We start from the raw sequence: 20,542 nt of genomic DNA, 5'->3' as shown, positions 1-20,542 counted from the left end.
CGGCCTGCAAATGCAAATAAGTATAATGTTGAATTATAGGTATCTATATAGACTCCGTTTACACGGCACCGTTAATCGGGTTTTATAACATCGGTAGTTCTTAGGCCGGTCAATCACAGCTATTCCATTCTTCTGAAGAATGATTACGATTGGTCTTCCTGACAACTACCGATGTTATAAAACCCGATTAACGGTGTCATGTAAACACAGTCTATGTTTCTCCCGGAGAAGAGAAGGGCAAATTTTCTTCCCCGCCGTTCCCCGCCATTCCCCGTGACTCCGTGACTCGTGACTGCGCGCGCGCGCGCGCGCGCGAATCATCTCGCGATCGAATCAAGAGTATCGAGACCTTTTTACGCTTGCATTGTCTTTACAAAATGTTCTCGAATTGTGATAACGTTCTCGAAATAGTCGCGTTAATGCGCGCGACTACTCTTATACCCGCGGCCGCGGCGTGTATATATGAAATATGTGTATGCTCGCGGACAGAAAGGTTGTCCGAAAGGTTGTCCGACTTTGAGCCGTATTCATAGTATGAATACGGGTGTATAAGTCGGACAACCTTTCTGTCCGCGAGTGTACATACGTTGGTAAACCAGCTACCTGAACGACCTGAACTGAATCATGAATGCAACCGCGTACGACATTTCATCGCTAGATGGCGACGTATGCGTAACATACGATGCTCGCTTCGTTTCTTTACGCGCACGAGAATGGATAAGATAATTATATTGTTATAAGTTGAAAATTTCTTAATAATACGTTAAATGTAAATTTACAAGGATTTATAAGTGCAAGCGGATTTCGACTCAGGTGAGGATACATTATTATCGAATGATATTGTATTAGCCGTTTTTACATACATATATGTATACATATATAGGCATATACAATAAAAACGTTGATTAAAGAATATTTATTTGTCTTGAATAGATATATAATAGTAATTGACAAAAAACGCACATTCTACTTCTATATATAACGGAAAACTTAAAAATAAAGAGAAGAAGAGAAAGGGAGCTAGAGTAAACGAGAAAAGTGCACATAAATTATTTTTACCACTAAAATATCTATGTAGGTTAGATAATAATTATTAAAATACTTAATTAGCATCGTCTTTATTTTAATCGTGAAGAAATTTATATTTCTCATCACGATTTAGAATGAGACCCGCGATATCTTTCATTCTCGTGATTCTCGTGATTCTCGTCCATGTCGTAAATTGCATTGAGCTTGCGAATGATATTTTTTGTTCTGTCGTAGACAAAATTATCCATTTGGCCCAAAACATTGACAAACTCGATTATCTTTTCAAATCCACGATTTATCCTTTCAGACCTCTCAACCGCGTCGCCGGATATGGCTCCTTTATTTATTTGGAATTGTGATTCTTTCTTCAGTAAACTCGTGGACAATTTTTCAGGTTTACTCTCCGTCGAAATTTCAACAGTCCTTGCAAGTGATATCTGCTTGGTAAGATTTTCATTATTTTATTAAAGAAGCAGGATATATACATATACCATATACCATGTATCACTGCATTATCTTTCTGATTAAATTAAATTTAATTGAAACCATTGCCCGCAATGCCCGCTCGATATTACATATATATGTGCCATATATATAGGCTCCTATTATACTTATACATATATATACTTACCGTACACATAACGGAAACTGACAATGAGAGAAAGAATATATCCATTTTGACAAAATACGCAGCACTCGTCTCTCTTTTTTTCTCTCTGTCTAACTCGTACTCTTTTACAAGAAACAACAAAACTTTGTCAAAGTTTCGACACTTTACAAGAAATAACAATTGACAGGAATATCACGCACTTGATTCGATATCGTTGATTCGATACCAATGTCCTCGACTGACAAAATGAGACGATTCGACGATTCCCATCCTTTTATAAGAATCAAATATACGTGCATATTCGGCAATATTGTGTAGGCGGACGGAATAATTTTTATGCTTCGCTAATATCCTCTTACGCTAAAATTAATTTGATTGAATAACTGTAATATATCGAGAGTAACGCAGAGAGAGATTCTCCATATCTCATCTTTTTAATAAAATTTCATGTCAATTAAAATGATACATTTGATTTATAGGTCACCACGGCGAATTCTTCTTGTAATAAAAGTGGGTTTGACTGACGCTTTTGCAATGCGAAACCAAAGCGGAATCCGCTGATCAGGTGCAATTACTTGCCTTGTCGTTACGTATCACTGATACATACAACGATACGATAAGCAGAGAGGAATTATTTTCCAGTTGACTGCGTTGACTGATTGTGAGTATAAGCAGATGCGAAGAAAAAAGATTTCTTATTTTCTACATAATTTTTACTCCTTTCTTTACTTTCAACTCACTAAAGGCCACAATTATAACGTAAAGAGTTTTATTAAGAATTAAGTCATCCTATATCGCCCTTTTGCTTTCTTTAAATGTTCTCTCTCTCTCTCTCTCGAATCAATATTAAAATTGTTATAAATAATTGAAAGCCGAGTATGTAATTGGACGCTAAAGGAAAAGTTATTTATTAAAAGTAGCGATATATATATATATACATGTATAATATCTACGATAACGTTATTTAAAGCAAAACGTTTAATTACTTTGAAAAATGCAGAAGCTACCGATGTATTAATTAATTATTATAGTCGTTGCGTTTGAGTTTTATCAAGTCGTTAATTTAAAATTAGATGTCGCGCGAAATAACGGCCGGGGTTGAAAAGGTTAAAGTGACAGTGCTTTTTAACTCGGTTATCGTTGGGATGCGGAAAGGAAATTTTTCCAAGCGTTTGTGCAAATATTTACGTGTTTGCGGGAAATACGCGATAAGAGTATCACGATGCAACGGCGATCATCCGGAAAATCATTTTTAATTTCGATTTATCCTCACGTTTATCCTTCGTCGTTCACGTATCAAAGTACGAGTCCCTGATGTAAATCGAGTCACCCCCGAAGATATCAGTTTGTCAACGAACAGATCATTTCCCGTTTTGCATTTATCGCATTTGATACCATATCGCTACCAATTTAAACCAATATAAATTTCTCTTTATTACAGCGATTTATTTTATTATCCTTTAAAAAGGAAAGCTAGCGGTTCTAAATGTCAAATAATTTTTAATTAGTGAAAATCATGTAAGAGCAGTTATGAGAAAAGATATTATCGCGGACTATAATGCGCGATGTAACAATGTAATGTAGGGTTCAGAGAAACAGACAAAGGGCACGAACAATCAAGTACTTTTATTAACAATCATTCGTCAGCTATCGAGTATGTTTATAACATGTATTTGATTGTGAGATAAGACGGATCGGCTGATCGGACGTGCGCGAATAAATTTGCGAAAATAATTTGGTCTCCTTAATTTTGTGGCTGCGGCGGCGCCGGCGTGGCCTGCTGCAACTGATGGTTCAAATTCTGCGAAGCCTGCAAGGCGATGTCGATTGCCTGCTTGGTCAACTTGGCGATACCCTCCTGAACCTTGCTGGAATTCTCATTGATGGTCTTAGCGACGTTCTCCGACTCCGTCACGAGAGTCTGGACACCCTCTTGGAACTTGGCACCCAGCTGATTCACCTGTTCCGTCGTCTCGGAATTGACATTTAGATTGTCGAACGTTTCGGACAGCTTGCTCTTCATGTTTGTCCAAAGATTCTCCAACTCGGGGCTCTTGGCCTTGATCTGCAAACGATCCACCATGCGTGCATACAGCCAGGAGTGGCATACAGCAGTCCTCTCTGAGGCTTATCTCAAACCGCTTACAATTAGAGAAGGAAGGTTTTTCGTCGGAAAAATTCTAAGTATCGAAAGATTTGAAATTTAATTGATTTTGAACGTACGCGGATGCGAAGATAGGCAAGGTGGGCAATAAAATATTCCGACAGCACAGAGGAATTACAGCATATGAGGAATGCACGCGCCGCGCAAACTTACAAATAATTTCACGCGTAATGACTCGTTCGATATATTTTTCTACCGGAAATTGAAATTTTTATCTCAATTATTGAAATAATACAACGGAATATTTAATTTTTATAACGATAAAACACTTGATATTTTATTTTTATTTTTAACAACAGCGGGGCGTACGTAACAGAGGAAATGGAACTAATATAATGCGCGCGCGCGCGCGTTAATTATATTAAATTTTCTTCTACTTTTGATCGGCAGGTTTTTCTTATCTGCAAGTAGAAAAATGGTAAGAAACGTGTGTCGGTATGTTTATTACTTATCGTTTACTGATGAGTATTTTTATTTTTGTACACACAGGCATATTATATATAATAATATTACGATTTCTCGCTGAATCGCGTAAAACGCATGGATATCAATGATATTATTTTGAAATGTTTTCGATATCGATATCAATTGTCTCTTTTTGGCGTGCCCATTTGCGTTGATTGTTTCTTTGCGGATCGATTTAGGCTAGATGGCTAGATCGATAAGCCATTCGACTTTCCTCTTGCCAATTCTTTGCAAGCTCCGAGAGAGCAAGTAATCCTCTATGTGGAGAATGGACGATGCGACGATGCGGTTCTTTTATCTCTAATTTTAAAAATGCGTAATCTTTAGGTCTCTAGGTACGAGAGGTAGCGCGCTGATACTGCGAACAACAAAACAAGCCAGCCTTTAATCTCCATATATGTGGATCATGGCATATGCGCGACGCGCAAACGATGATGAGCCACGACATATCGAACGAGTAATCTCGACGAAAATCGAGATGTCTCGGCAGGCAAAACGGTCGTTTTTAACATAAAACATAAACAATTAATAGTTACTCGAGCATTTGCTTTGCCGGTTCGCTCGGACAAGTTGCACAGGGGACAACGTTTCAACTTGTCGAGGTCGAGGGTAAAAAAATGTGCAGGTGCAGCGGCGGTGTGTTAAATATTCTTCGCACTCACCTCGTCGGACACGTTCTTGAGGTACGCCTGGACATTGTTGACCAAGTTGGTACTCTGCTCCTTCATGGTGTTGATTAATTCCTCTTGGTTGGGCAAGTTGAGTTGCTGCTGTAGCTGAGCGCCCAAGTTGTTGATGACCGCTTGGGCCTCTTTGATGTGGTCGGACAATTGAAGGGGTTGCGTACCAGTCTGCTGGCTCTCGACATCGCTAGCCGGCACAACCTTGCCCTCCGTCGCGACCAAGAGGACGGCTAGGATAACCGCGGGTAAGCACCTCATCTCACGCTGGTATTTTCTCCTTGGTCGATTAGGAAAATACGACTGATGCGTAGGATGGAGGATCGCACTCCCTTTTATAGGCGTTTCTTATCGGCGCAGGGGCAAAGTGCTTATTATCTCACTTGGACAATGACCTGCGTTTCTCTCACCGCATAGTAGGCTGCACTTTATTTGAATCTTGGAAATCGGAACGGCGAACGTTCTAAATATTTTCAAAGTCAAAGATAATTTGTAATAAGGAAACGGCCCCTACGCTATTTCCTTATATTTTATTCTATTATATTTATTATTGCTGTAATGCTCGAATTACTTCTTTATGGATATCATACGGATTCTTGTTAAAAGATTCCGTATTAAAAGGCCATTATCTTTAGTAATGTTTTAGGAATTTTATACAAATAACGCCATAAGCTATTTGTAGAATTACATCAAATATTTATACCGTCTTGAAAAAATTCTTTCACTTTGTAATTTTAGTAGTAATAAGTTTATTAGCGTCTTTAGCTCAAGTGAAATTTTAGTTGTTTTCCGAAAGCCGATGTGATGGCTGATCTTTCCGCAGCATTTCCGATTATATTTCCGATTGAGTCAAGCGTTAAATCTTGATACATGTATATACTATATGGAAACACAATGAAACGTAGGACAATGAACGAGGCACGTATGAACGAGTCGGCAAATTAGTATAGCGTAGAATAAGCAGCTAGGACTAAAATTATTGACACATCGGGGTAATTTGACGATTATTTGACGGTTATCGATAATCGCTAACAAAAGTACAAAAGTACTGTTTCAGATCAAGATCAGCCTATAAACGTAACGCTATTCTTATATTATAATTTCTTTTAGCGAGAGAGAGAGACAGACAGACAGACAGACACTGGTCTCCCTTTCCTATATCCTATAAACTTACGCGATAAAGGACATGTTATTCTATAAGTGGAATAATGCCTTCGTATACAGTGAAACTTATATAATTTACGAGAGGCAGAGGAAAGAGCCTTTTAGAAGGAAATCTCTCATTTGAGATAAGCGTCCCGATCTTCTGACGCGAGATTACAATGTTTACATCGTATCGTCGAGAAAGTTTACAGGAGTCTGCTTCGAAAACCAAATTCACTCAATAAAGTATGTGTATATAATTTAATTTAATTGTCTGATATTTTACTTTAGCTGTAGCAAGCGACATTTCCGTTATTTAAATACAATTTATTATAGTGAGTTTTAAAACACGATCCGAAACGAAGCGATACGATTTCGGATGAAGAGAAGTCAAAGTTCAAGGCGAGATTATCAGTTTTAACTTCTATCCATTCCTCCCTCCGCGGCGCGGAAGGTTACATCAACCGGATAAAGATATGTTCTAAACGGATGTACGTGTATATGTGCATGTACATTATACATATGCATACACCCGACACTGCTGACTCTGCGATGACGTCCGGCTCACAATTTTTTAGAGCGCGGGGCAGAGATTACAGACTCTTCCAAACGCTGTTTAGTCGATATCATGTATTTAATCGCTCGATATATAAGTCGTGACATCAAATTCAATTGATGAACCTCACTCGTTGTAAACATCTATTCTTCTTGTAAAAGGATAAATATAAATTAAAGAGAATTAACTTTGATCAGATTTAAATAATCATAATCAGGATAGACAGTAAGTATAGATTTGGAAGTGGAAATTTCATTCCGTTTTCTTCTATAATTGAAACGTAACTCTCTCTCTCCCTCTATCTCTCTGCAAGATCCAGATTAAAAAAAACAGATGTATGAAGCCAATTTAAAACAATGTTTAAAGCTAAGAGAAAAATTCTATTATCTTTACATATGTGAAAAAAATTTATTTCAAATTTATTCACGATTCTTGTATAATATGCACGCGACACTTGGAATAATGCAATGCTTTTTTAGTGACATAGCGCGTTGAGTTGTTTATTCAAGGCTTCAACCTAGCGACTATCGTTGATTATTAAAAGCCTTGACCTAATTGACATAATTTTTATTTGCGAATTATCTGCACTTTGATGAAAAGCTTTCTTCCCGCCTTCTTCCTTTACGTGAATATTCGATAGCGATAAACAATTTGTGAACCACAGTTTTAAAACTGTACCATTGCTTTTCCAGTCTGTTTTTTAATGTTATCTAATAAAACGTAAGGTGAGGTGTGAGTTTAATGAAAATAATTTCGTTGTACATGTATGCATATACACATATACATATGTAGATATATACTGTACATAGGTATATAATGACATTTATTTTATTTTATTAAAGTTTTTGTACAGTGCATGCTGAGGGTAAAGTCAACTCTCTGTCGCAATGTCGCAAATCGATACATGTCTTTATTTTTATCCCATAAATTTCAACGTAATTATGACAAGCGTTACGTAACTCGAGCGATCCCGAAAAAGATAATCTTGAAAAAAGATTGCCTTGAGAATATCTTAATCATTATAAAGACTTAAGGATTGAACTTTGATACGTTAATTACAAATTTTGCTCACTGGGCGTAATTTTAATTCGGCAATAAAATGTCAAGTTAATGAAGAAACTGTGAAATTCCGAGAAGAGAATTCTTGAAACTGAAATTAAGGTTTGCGGCGTCTTACGAGCACATTAATTTCGAATATAACCAAAGTAATAAGTTGTGTTTCTAACCGCCGATACCCCTTCCGAGAGAGAGAGAGAGAGAGAGAGAGAGAGACAATCTCCCTCGCCATTCCAGCCTTCTCTCACCGAAAGGGCTATTGCGTTTTCTTCGCCATTTCGATGGTGTCTCTCGTTATCTCTTCTTGGATTTTGATGTCTGCAGTCTTTTTTGCGTTCTCCGTTACCCTCCTTCCGCCGAGTCTCGACCCCTTCTTTATTATGTTCCCCGTGTTCTTCATGATATTCTCGTGCAAATCCCTTACTCCCCCTAAGATGCCTATCGTTCCATCTATTGCTTCCTTCGCGGTCTTGTCGGCCATGTCCAACGCTTTCCCCACGATGTCACCTGCGTCAAGAAAGATATCGCTTATCAAGCCTGACGGTTGGGGCCCTGTAATCTTCCCCTTAGTGTTTTCGAGTGCTTCTCCACCTTGCTTGATACTACCTATCAATTTGCCCGCGAGACGGTCAGCCTCTTCGTCAAGCTGCTTGCCGGTATCTGTAATTTTGTTGGTAACTTCGCCAATCATATCGCTTGTCTTGCCTTGAACTTCTTTCAGGCCGCTCTTTGTCCTCTTAAATACGTTGCCAATCTCATCCTTCAGTTTGCCAGCTTCTTCCATTAATTTCTCCTTTAATTTGCCGGTTTGATTCTCCAGTTCCCCCTTTAGCTTAACGATTCCTTCCTTCATTTTCGCTCCGAGGTCATTCACTGCGTCCTTCAATTCATCGACTATGTTTTCCAACTTTTTCCTCATCTCGTCGATTTCTTCCTTCATTCGCGCGACACTGTCTTTTAGTTCGTCAGTTACGTTCTCCTTCGGTTCGCCGACTTTTTCTTTCATTTTCTCGACAACATTTTCCAGCGTGTCTTTCGCTTTGTTCAACGTGTCCTCCAGCTCCTTATTCAGTTGGGTGATTCTTTCCTTCGTTTCCTCGACAGTGTCTTTCGTCGCGTCTCTCAGCTTGTCGGATAGGTCCTCCAACTCCTTCTTCGTTCGCTCGCCGAGTTCTTTCGTTATCTTCTCGACATTGTCCTTCTGGTTGCCGAGTTCAGTATTTAGCTTCTCTAGGTTGTCGGCCAGGTTCTTCTTTAACTCGACAACTCGATTCTCAAACTCCTCATTTACTTTGCCGATTTCTTTCTTCGTATTCTCGACAATGTCTTTCGCCATGTTTTTCAGTTCATCGACTTTGTCCTCCAATTTTTGCCTCATTTTGCCGAGTTCTTCCTTGAATTCCTCGACAATGTTTTTCGCTACGTCGCTTACGCCTGCCTTCAGTTTACTCACTCGATTCTCAATTTCCTCCGTTAATTCGCTGACCTTTTTCTTCATGTTCTCGGCACCTTCTTTCACTTTGTCTCCAACTTTATTCAATACGTTTCCCAAGTCTTCCTTCAACTTGCCGGCATTTCCCCTCAACTTCTCGACACTGTCTTTCACTTTCTCGGCTACGTTCTCTTTCAATTTGCCGAAACGATCCACCACGCTGTCCCCGAGTTCTTTGGCCTTCTCCTTGACACTTTTCATTGTTTCGCTTAATTCGTTCAAGGATCGATCGAGATTGTTTTTCAACTCCTCCCTCATTTTCTTACCATTCCGCACGAATCCGCTTACATGTTCGTCGGCATTATCCTTAATCTTCTTTAAGCTTTCCTTTAGTTTGTCTTGGATAATGTTCGTAATACCTTTGCCCTTCTCCAGGATATTTCCGATGCCATAAGTTTCATCATCCTCACTTTGCCTCTTATCCAATATCTCCTCCTCCTCCAAGATCTCCTTTCCCTTGCCCTTGATAAGTAAATCCAGTTTCTCCTTCAATTTCTCACGCGTTTCCTCACTAGTGAACTTGCCCACGGCATCCTTCAGCTTCTCAATTCTGTCGTCCAGCGCATACTGGTAATCTTTTTCAACTTTGTCTTTCGTTTCCTCGAGTTTCTCGAAAATTTCGTTTGCATTTAGTTTCTCCTCTTGTAATAATTTCTTGGCATTCTCTTTAGCGTCCTCGAAAATGCTCTCGGCGATCTTTTTCTTTTCCTGGAGCTCCTTTCCGAGTTTTTCCACAAGTTCCGTGATTTTGTTCGTGAGATCCTTGAATTTGTCTCTCACTTCGCTGGGAAACTGCTCAAGTAATTGTTGCATCTTGCCGACGTCGACGATGCCGGGCAATTCAGGTTGCGTACCTTCCACATTTTCGGTTGGCACCGGGATGGCCTAACGAGCGATTGATAAAAACATCAAGTTTTGTCATACATTATATGTATGTTCCTAACAAACATTCGCAATTCGTGTCAATGGCGAAAATGCGACGGCCGATCCGACCGTTGCATTTTATAGCATCTTACAATATTTGATATTTATCGTGCAATTTTTTACTTTTTATTTTTCTCCATTTCTTCGGAATCGAGAACACTCTTGGAATTGCAAAACAATCTTTTGCGTTTGCGTAATAACTTACCTGGCTCGTGTAACACAGGGCCGCCAGCACCGTCACTAGAAAAGCAACGCGTGCCATTGCGATTTGCATGGGAAGGGGATAAGAGTGACGCGCGATCGAGGGACGCTGGGTCAAATTCTCCGCCGGATAAGAGAAAAGCAATGATACGCAATGACAATTGACAATCGTTTCAACGAATACGCTTATATATCAGCCGAAAATTGTTTAATGCGGTTATTGCGCTTGTTGCATGGGTGCCCACCCATTATTTCTAGCTCTCATTCGCCAACGCGTTATTTGACATGGCACACCTGTGCCAACTTGACTGAATAGCGTTGTTACGTGTGATAATGATACATCATAAATTGAAACGGTTAATTACAGATTCAACGAGATTATGCCAGACGTCATAACGCCTGACACAACACAACGTTTCTTTGCTCAAAACATTTCTTGGCACAAACAAATGTGATGAGTTAATTTTTACCATCAGTTCCAATCGTGTGTGTGTGGTAATCTACGGAACGTATTATAGCGACACCACAAACCCGACCTTTGTCAACAATTTATTTCAATTACCCCTTCTGGGCTTAATTAATGACGCTTAATTAATGACGCAATTTTTTATATATTGAAGCTATAATCTTATGTATCATTTTTACTCTCCACGATATCAATAACTCTCCTCGCTAGTGTACAAAATTCCAAAGTGTGTGTGTGTGTGTGTGTGTGTGTGTGTGTGTGTGTGTTTAAAAATTGTATACATAAATTCATTATATATCATCGTCTTTATTCTAACAATAGATAAAATGTATTATTACTCTTTTGTACATCCATTTATTATTTTTCAGGCTCAGCAAAATTGAATATTATTCTTGAATATTAAATCGTCGATTAAAACGTAAAATTAGAACACATACCGCGATCAATGAGGTGAAGATGAAGATGGAGGTGGAGATGGAGATGGAGATGGAGATATTGAAGATAAAGATTAATTAGAGATATACCAAGGGCATGTTTATACTTTCTATTCTTACGATTTAATGTTGAATGTCGCGTATCAATGTGTGCCACCAAATATTTTGGGTGATTTTTTTACGTGTTGGTCGATTTTCTTTTATGCTTTCTACATCTTGCGCGTCACGTCGTTTGTATATATACATATGTACCGAGATTGAGAGCAATATGCTTGTAATAAATTTTAATAAGGTTTAAACGCGTTTAGACGATTCGATTGACTTCTGACATCCTTCGGACAAACTGTATCGAGCAAATCTCTTTGACAATGTTTTTTTTCTCGTTTTATTTTATCATAAAATAGATATTAAAAATTATATTGATCTTTTCTCGACCAAAATTCATCGATCGACATTCGGTCGATACTAGCACTTTGTGCCATTCGTTAGTTTTTTCAGAAAAAAGAAATATTAATTGTCATTTTTAATATCTCGTGAACGATGGATTTAATATTTCTTCAAGAGATATTGCATATTGCAATAGATATTTTGCAATAAAAGTACATTACATTCTTGAGAACGTTCTATTTTATCTCGTGACATTCGTGACAACAATGAATGATACATGTGAATAAAAGAAAAAATTTAAACGTGGATCTTTCTTCGTTCCATCCACTAGATGCTTATAGAGGCTCAAGCTCTCTGCTGATGACCCGGTTGGTGATATCTCGATGAATTTCCTAGAACTTGAAATAATCTCTCGCCGCGGCGCGCGAGACATCCCGAAGTATCGGAGACTCAGCGATAATTCGCTTCGAGAGACGATGCGCTTCATTTTTGCACGCTTACTTGGATTGAATAGAGATATTCCGACGAGCATCGATTGTTAAAGAAAAGGGGGCTATCTCGCGATAAAAGCGGCTTCGGCTTTGTTACGACAATTCGTCAGCGAATTTTTCGCTGCGATCCGCTTGCGAAAACCGTGCACGGATTAACCGTGTGTAACGGTTGCCTAATAAGAATTTAATGCGTCACAATTGTATATTTATTATCTGCACAATGCAATTTGTATATATTTCTACAAATGTGAAGGAAACTTTTGACTTTTAACAGTTCAACGACAATTTTATTTGATTTATCCTCGCGCTAGGAAAATAACTGCGGCAAAAAGTTTTCCATTTAAAACAAACATTGCGCGTGTTTCTTCACACACGCACGTACATACACATATACATATAATGTACATGCATATATGTATAAGTATATATATATATATATATATATATATATATATATTTATATTTATATGTATTTATGTATTTCGCAACATTTGTGTAAACGTCAGATGTACCGATGTCTTTTGCTAATTGCATGCAAAAGTCTGTTTCCACCATATTTAATTAAAAATTGTCGCAAGTGTTTTGGTTCAAATAAAGAAATGAAAGAAAATTAACGAACGCTGAGCGTGAATGAACGGTTTCGCTCATCAGGTACTTACACGCTACGTAACGTTGAGACATTCAATTTAACATTAACACAATAAGACAGTAGAACGTAACTCTCGCCAAACTAATTAACGCTAAAAAAATGGAAAAGTATTACGAAAATATTATACGCGCGCAATCAATTTCAGAGGACACATCTTTATTCACGATCGAAATCGTTTACACAATTGTTTTATACATTTCGGTAGTCGATAATGATTGAGGACTAGTCGCACGAGATAGGTGTAGCGCGTGATATCTAAAGGCCGTGACGCAGGAGTAGAGGATTGTTGAATTTCCGGGCGCACTCGGGATCCCTGAAGTCTCTAGGCAGGAGATTCCAGACCCGTCCACCGTGGCGGAGCAAGGAGGCACGCAGTTTCGGCCTGAGGAAGCTGAATGTGATCGGGCTGGTGGTGTCTAGCACGCGGCCAAACAGAATCGACTTGTTCCTCAGGGTGACCGCGATCACGTCGCCCGGCAGTAGGTAGTCGTAACCCAGAGCGCCAACTATCTGCTCCCTGGGCAGGACGAAGTTGAAGCCACCCGGGGAAACGGAGCTGGTTGAACTGCTGGCTGCGGCGGACGACAAAGAACCGTCGGAAACGGAGGTCGCAGCCGATGCGGCGGCTGACGAGGTGGCGGGCAAAACTCGCGAATGGGTCAGTGGATACTTGATTCTGCGGTCAATGTCCAGATCGAGTCCACGATATCGAGCTGGCTCGAGCAGGGTGCGGCGGCCCGTGCCCGTGGAAGCGGACGCGCTCGCAGCTGCGGCCGCGGCTGCGGCTACGGGTGCGGGTGCGACAGTGGACAGGATCGGCCTAGGCCTGTGTCTACGCGACAACAGGGTGAACGGTTGTCCAACTCGTCCAACGACGTTCGCGGTTGAGGGAGCGGCTGCGGAGGCGGAGGCGGAGGCGGCTGCAGCCACGGAACTACTTTCAGATACTGTGTTGGAAAGAATCGTCGGGGACAGAGTGGGTACCGGTTGTATCAGAGGCGCGGTAGCCTGGAGACCTGAAACTACCGGCGATGCCGCCGCCGCCGCAGTTGCTGTCGCGGCAGCTGCCGTGTTTGAAGAGAACGATTCGTAGGGAATAACCGTGGGAACTATCGTCGGTCCAGCGGATAACACCGGAGTCTGCGTCTCGGCGACAGTGGCGGTGGCAGTGGCGGTGGCGGACGCAGTCTCGGTCTCGACAGGAACGACGGGTGCTACCGGGACTATCGTTGGCTCTATCACCGGGCTTATCACCGGGCTTACCACCGGACCACCGGTACTAACGGAGCTCGATACGCTGGACGCGCTGGATGCGCTGGATGTCGTCACCGTGGTGCTCTGCTCGACCACTCCGCACCCGAAGCGACTAAGGAAAGGTATTCTCGACAAGTACGAGCGGATTCTGGAGAACGTCGAAGACACGGAGAAGCTCTTTACGCCAGTCCTAATCAGGTGACGTAGTCCAGACGCGTGGTAGCCGTCGTAGAAGCCGCGGATCGAAGACAGCACTTCGGCCAATGATCTGTGATAGTCCGGAACGATGATCGAGCCATCGCTGGATGCAGTCGCCGTCGCTGTCGCTGTCGCAGTCGCCGCTGTAGATACGATCGGGTTCGCGACTATCTCCTCGACTAGCGGTAGGGTCGAGCCGAATCCTCGCAAGTGATGCAGCCTTTCTCGTAGATGCAAGGTGCCATGAGAGAAGAAGTGCGAGAAGACGTGACGAACGTGTCCGCGGATGAGATCGAGGCCAAAGTGCAGCACCTTGAAGAAGACTTGTCTGACCCGGTGAATGGCTCCGACGATACTGGGGAATGGTACGGCATCTCGGATTATATCGGGCAGAATCAGCAGATGATGGGGTTCTCTGATTACGTGGTGGAGAAGATGCGAGGTGTGATGAAACCAGTGGTCGGAGATGCCATCGCTGACGACGTCTCCTCCGGCTATCAGCGGCCCCAGGGTAAGCTCGGACCTCAAGTTCCGCAGGACAATCAGGACGTAATGCCAGAATTTTCTCAGTTCACAGAAGAATTCGTGCACGATCGTTCCTGACACGTGCAAATGACCGTGCGAGAAGGCCTCGACTTCGCAAGAGTGAGCATCTAGATCAACCAGAGGTACGACGTCCCACAGATTTGCCCCGAGCAGGCCGCTCGGTGCAGCCGCGGCTGCAGACGCGGACGCGGACGCGGACGCGACTGCCTGACGTTTCAGTAAATTGCTGGATGTCTTGGATCTCGTAGCATTCTGCAAACAAATGTACACCCCCTTACCTTTAATCGCGGCCCTCTCCATTTCGTCAAATTTTTTAAGTTTTAAAATATTTGTTGCAAAGCGTTGTTACACGTGTCTCTCTGCTGTCTCTCTCTCTCTCTCTTTCTCCGATCTTTTTTTTCCATTGTTTAAATATGAATGAAATAATTTTTCAAATATCTCTCAATAAATAAATTTGCTAAATTTAATAAATTCTACATTGCATAGGTAATAGCGTAGCGTAGCAGTGACTATAGCGACTATGTTGTAAACTTTCCATCAATTACCTTTGCCTCTCGCAATTGTTGCAGTCTCTCAGCAATGTCCTCCTCATCCGCGAGAATCAATGCTTGGATGAGATCGTGCATACTCCTGTACGAAAATACATCATCCTGAAAGAAGAGAAGGCTTTAGACTTACTCTATATCGCGTTCCGATTCATTCCATTCCTTTCGATTCGCGCTAACAAGTAAATGGCATATTTTAATTATTACCTGAGCATCTTGCTCTTCCTCTTCGATGTCGTTGCCCGTTTCAGGCGCGGCATTCGGTTTCTCCTGTTCCCTTTCTTCCTCGTTCTCTCTCTCATCATTCTGGCCTGTCTGGCCGATCTCCTTTGCCTCTTCCGCGTAGACCGCTCTTCTCTCGTAGACGGGTTTCGGCTCGGACAGTTCCTCTTCCAATTCCAAAGGACTATTATTTCTCAGATGAAACCCTTCTGCTTCCGGATTCTCCTGCCTCTTTTCGCGAACAAGTGGTTGTAACTTGTGGTCGAGACGCTTCTCAAAGGCATTAAAGGTATCCAAGTTGTGTTTAGCGAAAGCCGAACTTAAAGACAAAGAGGCCAGAAAGACGATGGCAAATGCCGCGAGTACGTTACTCGTATTCGCCATGATGCGTTTCGATGGAAACTCGATGACTCTAGCTGCAACAGGCTGCTTCATATACCCTCAGGATCATTATCATCGTGTCTAGATTCGGCACGAAGATCGTGATGGAATCAAACAACACCGGAGATTACGACGATCGACAACTGAGATACGTTCTGATGCGCGTGAGATTATCCATGATTTCATCGACGACTCGCTTTATAATGAAGCACGATTCATCAACATTGGCCCAAGAGGTTGTTAACGTGATATTTTTTGTGCAATGTTTGTGCAATAATCCTGAATGATTTTTCTTTGTCAACGAAATAAAATGTATACCGATATATTACTTCTTTTAAAATATATATATTTTTTTTTTCACACACGTGTACTATCTACATATATGCAATGCATAAGAAGTATAAGTACATATATAAACATTTACAGTAAATATCTATTACATTTATTAGCGTTTATATGAATATAAATACGTATTTACGTGTTTACATGTATACGTGTACACGTATTAGAGATATGAAAAACAATTTATTAGAAATGTTTATGAAAAGTTTCTAGTCAGAAATGTGATGTAAATTTTACTATATTTAATAAACAGTTAATATAAATAAGAGAGAAATTGTTTAACGAATCGGTGAAAATTGATTATTTTCCACACATCAAATTGGCCAAATTTTCAATAACTCGCAAAAATAAGAAATAATGTATGTGTGTGTGTGTGTGTGTGTGTGTGTGTGTGTGCGCGCGCACACGCGCGCGCGCATGCAAATATAAAAATTATTTACTCACACTTTTACAAACTTCCTATCTAATTTAAATATTATTATCGTTTGCATTATTTCATGGAATAAATTTTGTTTAATAAAACAATCAATGACATATTAAGTAATTATGTATATTGCAAACATTACAAAATAACAAAATAGTAAAATTTAGTAAATAAAGTAAAATTAAAAATTTAAGCGAATTTTAATTTCTGTCATAATAATATCTTCTGTTCATAAATAATAAGAATCAAATCGTATTGTGCTTGTAACGTAAATTTATTACATTATTTTGCTGTTATTTCGATCTGGTTCTTCTATTTCATTTTTATTATGTAACACAAGTACGTAAATCAGGTTAAATTTATTTTAAAAAAAATACAAAGCGTCTAGCTATAATTTTAGTGGAAATAAGTGCACAGTGTCAAATAAAACGAATTTAAAAAGAAGACTGTTTATTGTGATTTATCAAAGAAGGATTTGAAAATTTTAAGCTAGTATAGATAGCAAGGAGGATGTAATAGATCCAATATATGAAGACATGAGAATAAGATATAATAAAATATAGGGGTAAAAGGTTATTAAAGATCAGAATCATCTTTCTTAAATCTCTTTATTTATTTTTTATTTGTCCGTCGAATACACTATGTATTTCTCAAGTTTGATGAGAGATACCGCGTTATCAGAATAACTATAAATAATTTCATGCCGTATCAGTCTTACAGCAGCTAGAAGACGGCACTTGGCAAGCAGGAATTAAAACCCTGTCAATTTTGCTGGTAAGGCCAGTCAAAAGTTTAACGGATTGTGGCGTATCGTTTGGCACCGTTCTGAAATATAAAAATAAATATTGTTACTTGACGAAAAGGCATTTTTCTCCAGTAAACATAATCCGCTTGTTATTTAAAAAGGATTTATTAGTAAAGTGATGCGACAGATTAGCAAATAAATTCACAAATAACATAACAAATTAATTCCGATGGATCATATCTCGACTGTGTAAACGGAATTTGTTCTTTTAAATTTAACATAAAAGTAAAAGAGGGTGCTTAGGATGCTTACGAAGTTGGCGAAGAAGGTGGTACTTGAAAATCAAAATCATATCTCCTCGAGGTTGGCACAGACGGAGGTGGTAGAGTCTGGATGTTGTACGTGTAGGATTTTCCTCGAAGAGGATCCGGCGTGATTACTTCCTCAACCAAGGGTTGAGGAACCTGAGGTACTTGTACGATAATTGGATATTCCGCTTGCGGTTGATAATTTTGGATCGGTTCAGTGGAGATCATTCGATAATTTAATTTCAGCGGTTGATAGCTGTAGGATTCGGATAAAACCGATTCTGTCACGTCAGGCTTTGCAGGTTCCTATAAATTATTTTGCGGATACTTATTCGCTGAACAACGATTCACTGGGAATGGCGATATTATTATACAATACGATACTTGTACGATGAACAAAATAAAATTGTAGAATAGATGTATGTTATTTAGGAAGGGCTGCGCCACACGTTCTTTGAAATGTTGTACGTGACAAAAATTAAAATATGTAATTCTCGATTATATTTAACAAATTGGATAATTGAATAATATAATTCGCGTCGATTTGTCTGTAAGAGTCAATTGCTCTACAATACGATAAGGATGAGATATATTATTGTATCTTATATGTATACCTCGATTGTAACGGGCAGATAACACGGTGGCTGACACGGTTCGCCGTACGTAACTATTTTAGCTCCATCATATGGCAGTTTAAAGCCGTAAGAAGACCTCGACTGGAAACAGACGATGATAATGATAAAAGATTGTAATTTAAGTATCGCCGCCATCGTCGCGAGGATTTACGAAACCTAAACTGATGTGTGTACTCGGCACACACCGTGCTCCTGATATAGAAGTGGTTCCGTTCGAGACAAGTCCACGAAATATTTCCTGTTTAGGTGTAACCACAGATAAACTTGTAACAATAACAAAAAATAATAACCTCTCGTTATTACGTGTCCTGCGAGACCGACAAGTTGGATCGAAAGGTGGAGTAGGCACGTACTTGACTTGGTGCGTGTCCACGCGGGATTCCTCGTTTCCTGTGTCACGCAGATCACCAAATCATCTTGTTTACTAGGCAAGATTATATCGTCACGAATGAAAGATGATTACATTGATTACGCCACGCTATGCTAATTATTTATTACTAATCATATAACATATGAATATATATTATATGAAAATTTACAATTAGATATATATATAAACTACGTTCAATATATACTTATATATATATATATATATATATATTATTATATTATAGATCCATTCCATGTAATGAATCATTCAGATTCATGTAATTTTCTCATTAGTATTAAATTCTTTCCCAAACACTTTAAACAGAAACGCCCGGAGAAAGAGAATAGACTAGTTTAAAAGAATTACATATATAATTGTAACAAAGAAAGCACTTGTCGCAGTCGTTACACAAGTCGATTTTTGTCTCTTATAAAACTTATAAAACTCAATCAATACATTGTCAGAGATTATTTATGTCAAAGTATATGTTAAAATAAAAAACAAAATTGCAATCTTTCATATATTATTCACTCTTGGATAGTCTTAACTTAATACGTCTTATACACAGAATATATGTATATAATGAGAAGAACTGATTTATGCTGAAAAGATCATTGTCGACTTAGAAAAGCATTGGACACCAGTATTGACATTTCGAATGAAGGATATATCTCTTCTTAATTCCATGAGAATATTTGCCTTCTTGGGAAAAAAGCAAGCTTCTTTTCTCTTTCTCTCTCTCTCTCTCTCTCTCTCTCTCTCTCTCTCTCTCTCTCTCTCTCTCTCTCTCTCAAATATATTATATTTTTATGTCACGGAAAGCAAGAGAGATATTCAAGCTGATCACGACAAGGATATTTGTATACCCAGTATAACGTATAACTTATTAGATATCGACATAGAATTCATACGAGTATGTATTTAAACGATACATCATGCATCCTCTGTCACTTACATACATCATAAATGAATATCTTATTCGCTCGCAGTCGTTTTTCGTTCGCCTCGCCACTTGTAATTTATGTCACGTATGTAAATGAAATAAATCAGTCCGATGCGTATGCATCGTAAATTTTGCACGCGCTCGCGAAGAAAGAAGAGAAAAGAAGGGAAAAGAAGCGCTTGAACTCGACTCGTAGAGCATCTTTAAATAGCTACCGCACGGCGCACGCGAGAGGCCCGCTGCGCGGTGCTCCGCGCCGCTCTCTCGCTCTCTCGGAGATACATTATGTTTCCTTCGTGGCGATCATCGTGCATCACCATGTGGTGCTTCCCTTTTGCCGTCTGAAACATTTTATGACGTGCTGACGGTCGTGTTTTCGCCAAGGAAGTTGAAGGGAGATTATAAATCTTTTCCGCGCTTCGTAGACTATAGACGGAAAGCCGTTAGAACTTTAACAAGTTGCCTGGACGAACCTTTTATTATCATAAAAATTGTTAATGCTGTACAATCATTATCATAAATCTTTTTTTGTTGTTATAAATAAGATTATTTCTACAAAATAAGAACTTTGTTCAGTTATGTAGTAATATTTAATATATATTCTAAAATAGTGCTAAAAGAAGTAATAAAATAGAAATAGTTTAGAAATTTTGTTTGACAATTAAATCGGTCAAAACTCGAAAGTCACTTTCCGTCAAGTTTTTCAAGTTAGATAGGAGAAATTTATTAGATGTATTTAAAGTTTGCTATAATGATTTATTACAACGATTTCTCTAATTTTCAATCAAATTTGACAAAATTTCGGAATAGAATGAAAATAAAGAAATTTAATTTTTACAATTATATCTCTCAAATTATGTCTTATATCTGTGTAATTGCTGC

General features: G+C 39.4%; 4 protein-coding genes and 1 long non-coding RNA gene across 8 annotated transcripts; 1 reads left to right on the top strand and 4 right to left on the bottom strand.

Annotated features, from left to right (window-relative positions):
- Nucleotides 1–29: 29 nt before the first annotated feature.
- Nucleotides 30–11,519, top strand: LOC139778327 (uncharacterized). 4 transcript variants are annotated; one of them, XR_011719543.1, is made up of 5 exons: nt 30–813; nt 1,337–1,473; nt 2,119–2,300; nt 6,173–6,337; nt 6,428–11,519. It is a non-coding gene; the product is annotated as an uncharacterized lncRNA (long non-coding RNA). The 4 variants fall into 4 exon arrangements; XR_011719542.1 differs by having other exon boundaries at nt 798–813; nt 2,119–6,337; nt 6,428–6,582; nt 11,155–11,519; XR_011719544.1 differs by having other exon boundaries at nt 799–813; nt 3,081–6,337.
- Nucleotides 3,251–5,209, bottom strand: A4 (apolipophorin-III-like protein). Its single transcript, XM_071716211.1, has 2 exons — nt 4,931–5,209; nt 3,251–3,704 (listed from the first exon to the last, which is right to left on the bottom strand). The coding sequence occupies exons 1-2, from the start codon at nt 5,207–5,209 to the stop codon at nt 3,384–3,386; spliced, it is 600 nt and encodes a 199-aa protein (XP_071572312.1). The 3' UTR covers nt 3,251–3,383.
- On the bottom strand, nt 7,460–10,456 carry LOC139778320 (uncharacterized). The gene is made up of 2 exons (XM_071716205.1): nt 10,325–10,456; nt 7,460–10,080 (listed from the first exon to the last, which is right to left on the bottom strand). Exons 1-2 carry the CDS (start codon nt 10,391–10,393, stop codon nt 7,960–7,962), a joined length of 2,190 nt encoding a protein of 729 aa, XP_071572306.1. The 5' UTR covers nt 10,394–10,456; the 3' UTR covers nt 7,460–7,959.
- Nucleotides 11,520–12,882: 1,363 nt separating the features above from the next.
- Nucleotides 12,883–16,066, bottom strand: LOC139778317 (uncharacterized). The gene is made up of 3 exons (XM_071716201.1): nt 15,498–16,066; nt 15,291–15,395; nt 12,883–14,997 (listed from the first exon to the last, which is right to left on the bottom strand). Exons 1-3 carry the CDS (start codon nt 15,945–15,947, stop codon nt 13,003–13,005), a joined length of 2,550 nt encoding a protein of 849 aa, XP_071572302.1. The 5' UTR covers nt 15,948–16,066; the 3' UTR covers nt 12,883–13,002.
- Nucleotides 16,067–17,248: 1,182 nt separating this feature from the next.
- LOC139778326 (uncharacterized) lies at nt 17,249–18,779 on the bottom strand. The gene is made up of 3 exons (XM_071716212.1): nt 18,327–18,779; nt 17,717–18,018; nt 17,249–17,484 (listed from the first exon to the last, which is right to left on the bottom strand). The coding sequence occupies exons 1-3, from the start codon at nt 18,480–18,482 to the stop codon at nt 17,358–17,360; spliced, it is 585 nt and encodes a 194-aa protein (XP_071572313.1). The 5' UTR covers nt 18,483–18,779; the 3' UTR covers nt 17,249–17,357.
- Between the last annotated feature and the right edge of the window lie 1,763 nt (nt 18,780–20,542).

Source organism: Temnothorax nylanderi, unplaced genomic scaffold (assembly GCF_030848795.1).
Source record: "Temnothorax nylanderi isolate EJ_2023f unplaced genomic scaffold, tnyl_v1.0 TNYL_tig0179_pilon, whole genome shotgun sequence".
NCBI lineage: Eukaryota > Metazoa > Arthropoda > Insecta > Hymenoptera > Formicidae > Temnothorax > Temnothorax nylanderi.
Note: the sequence above shows the minus strand (reverse complement) of the source record. Positions and strands in the feature narration are given on the sequence as shown.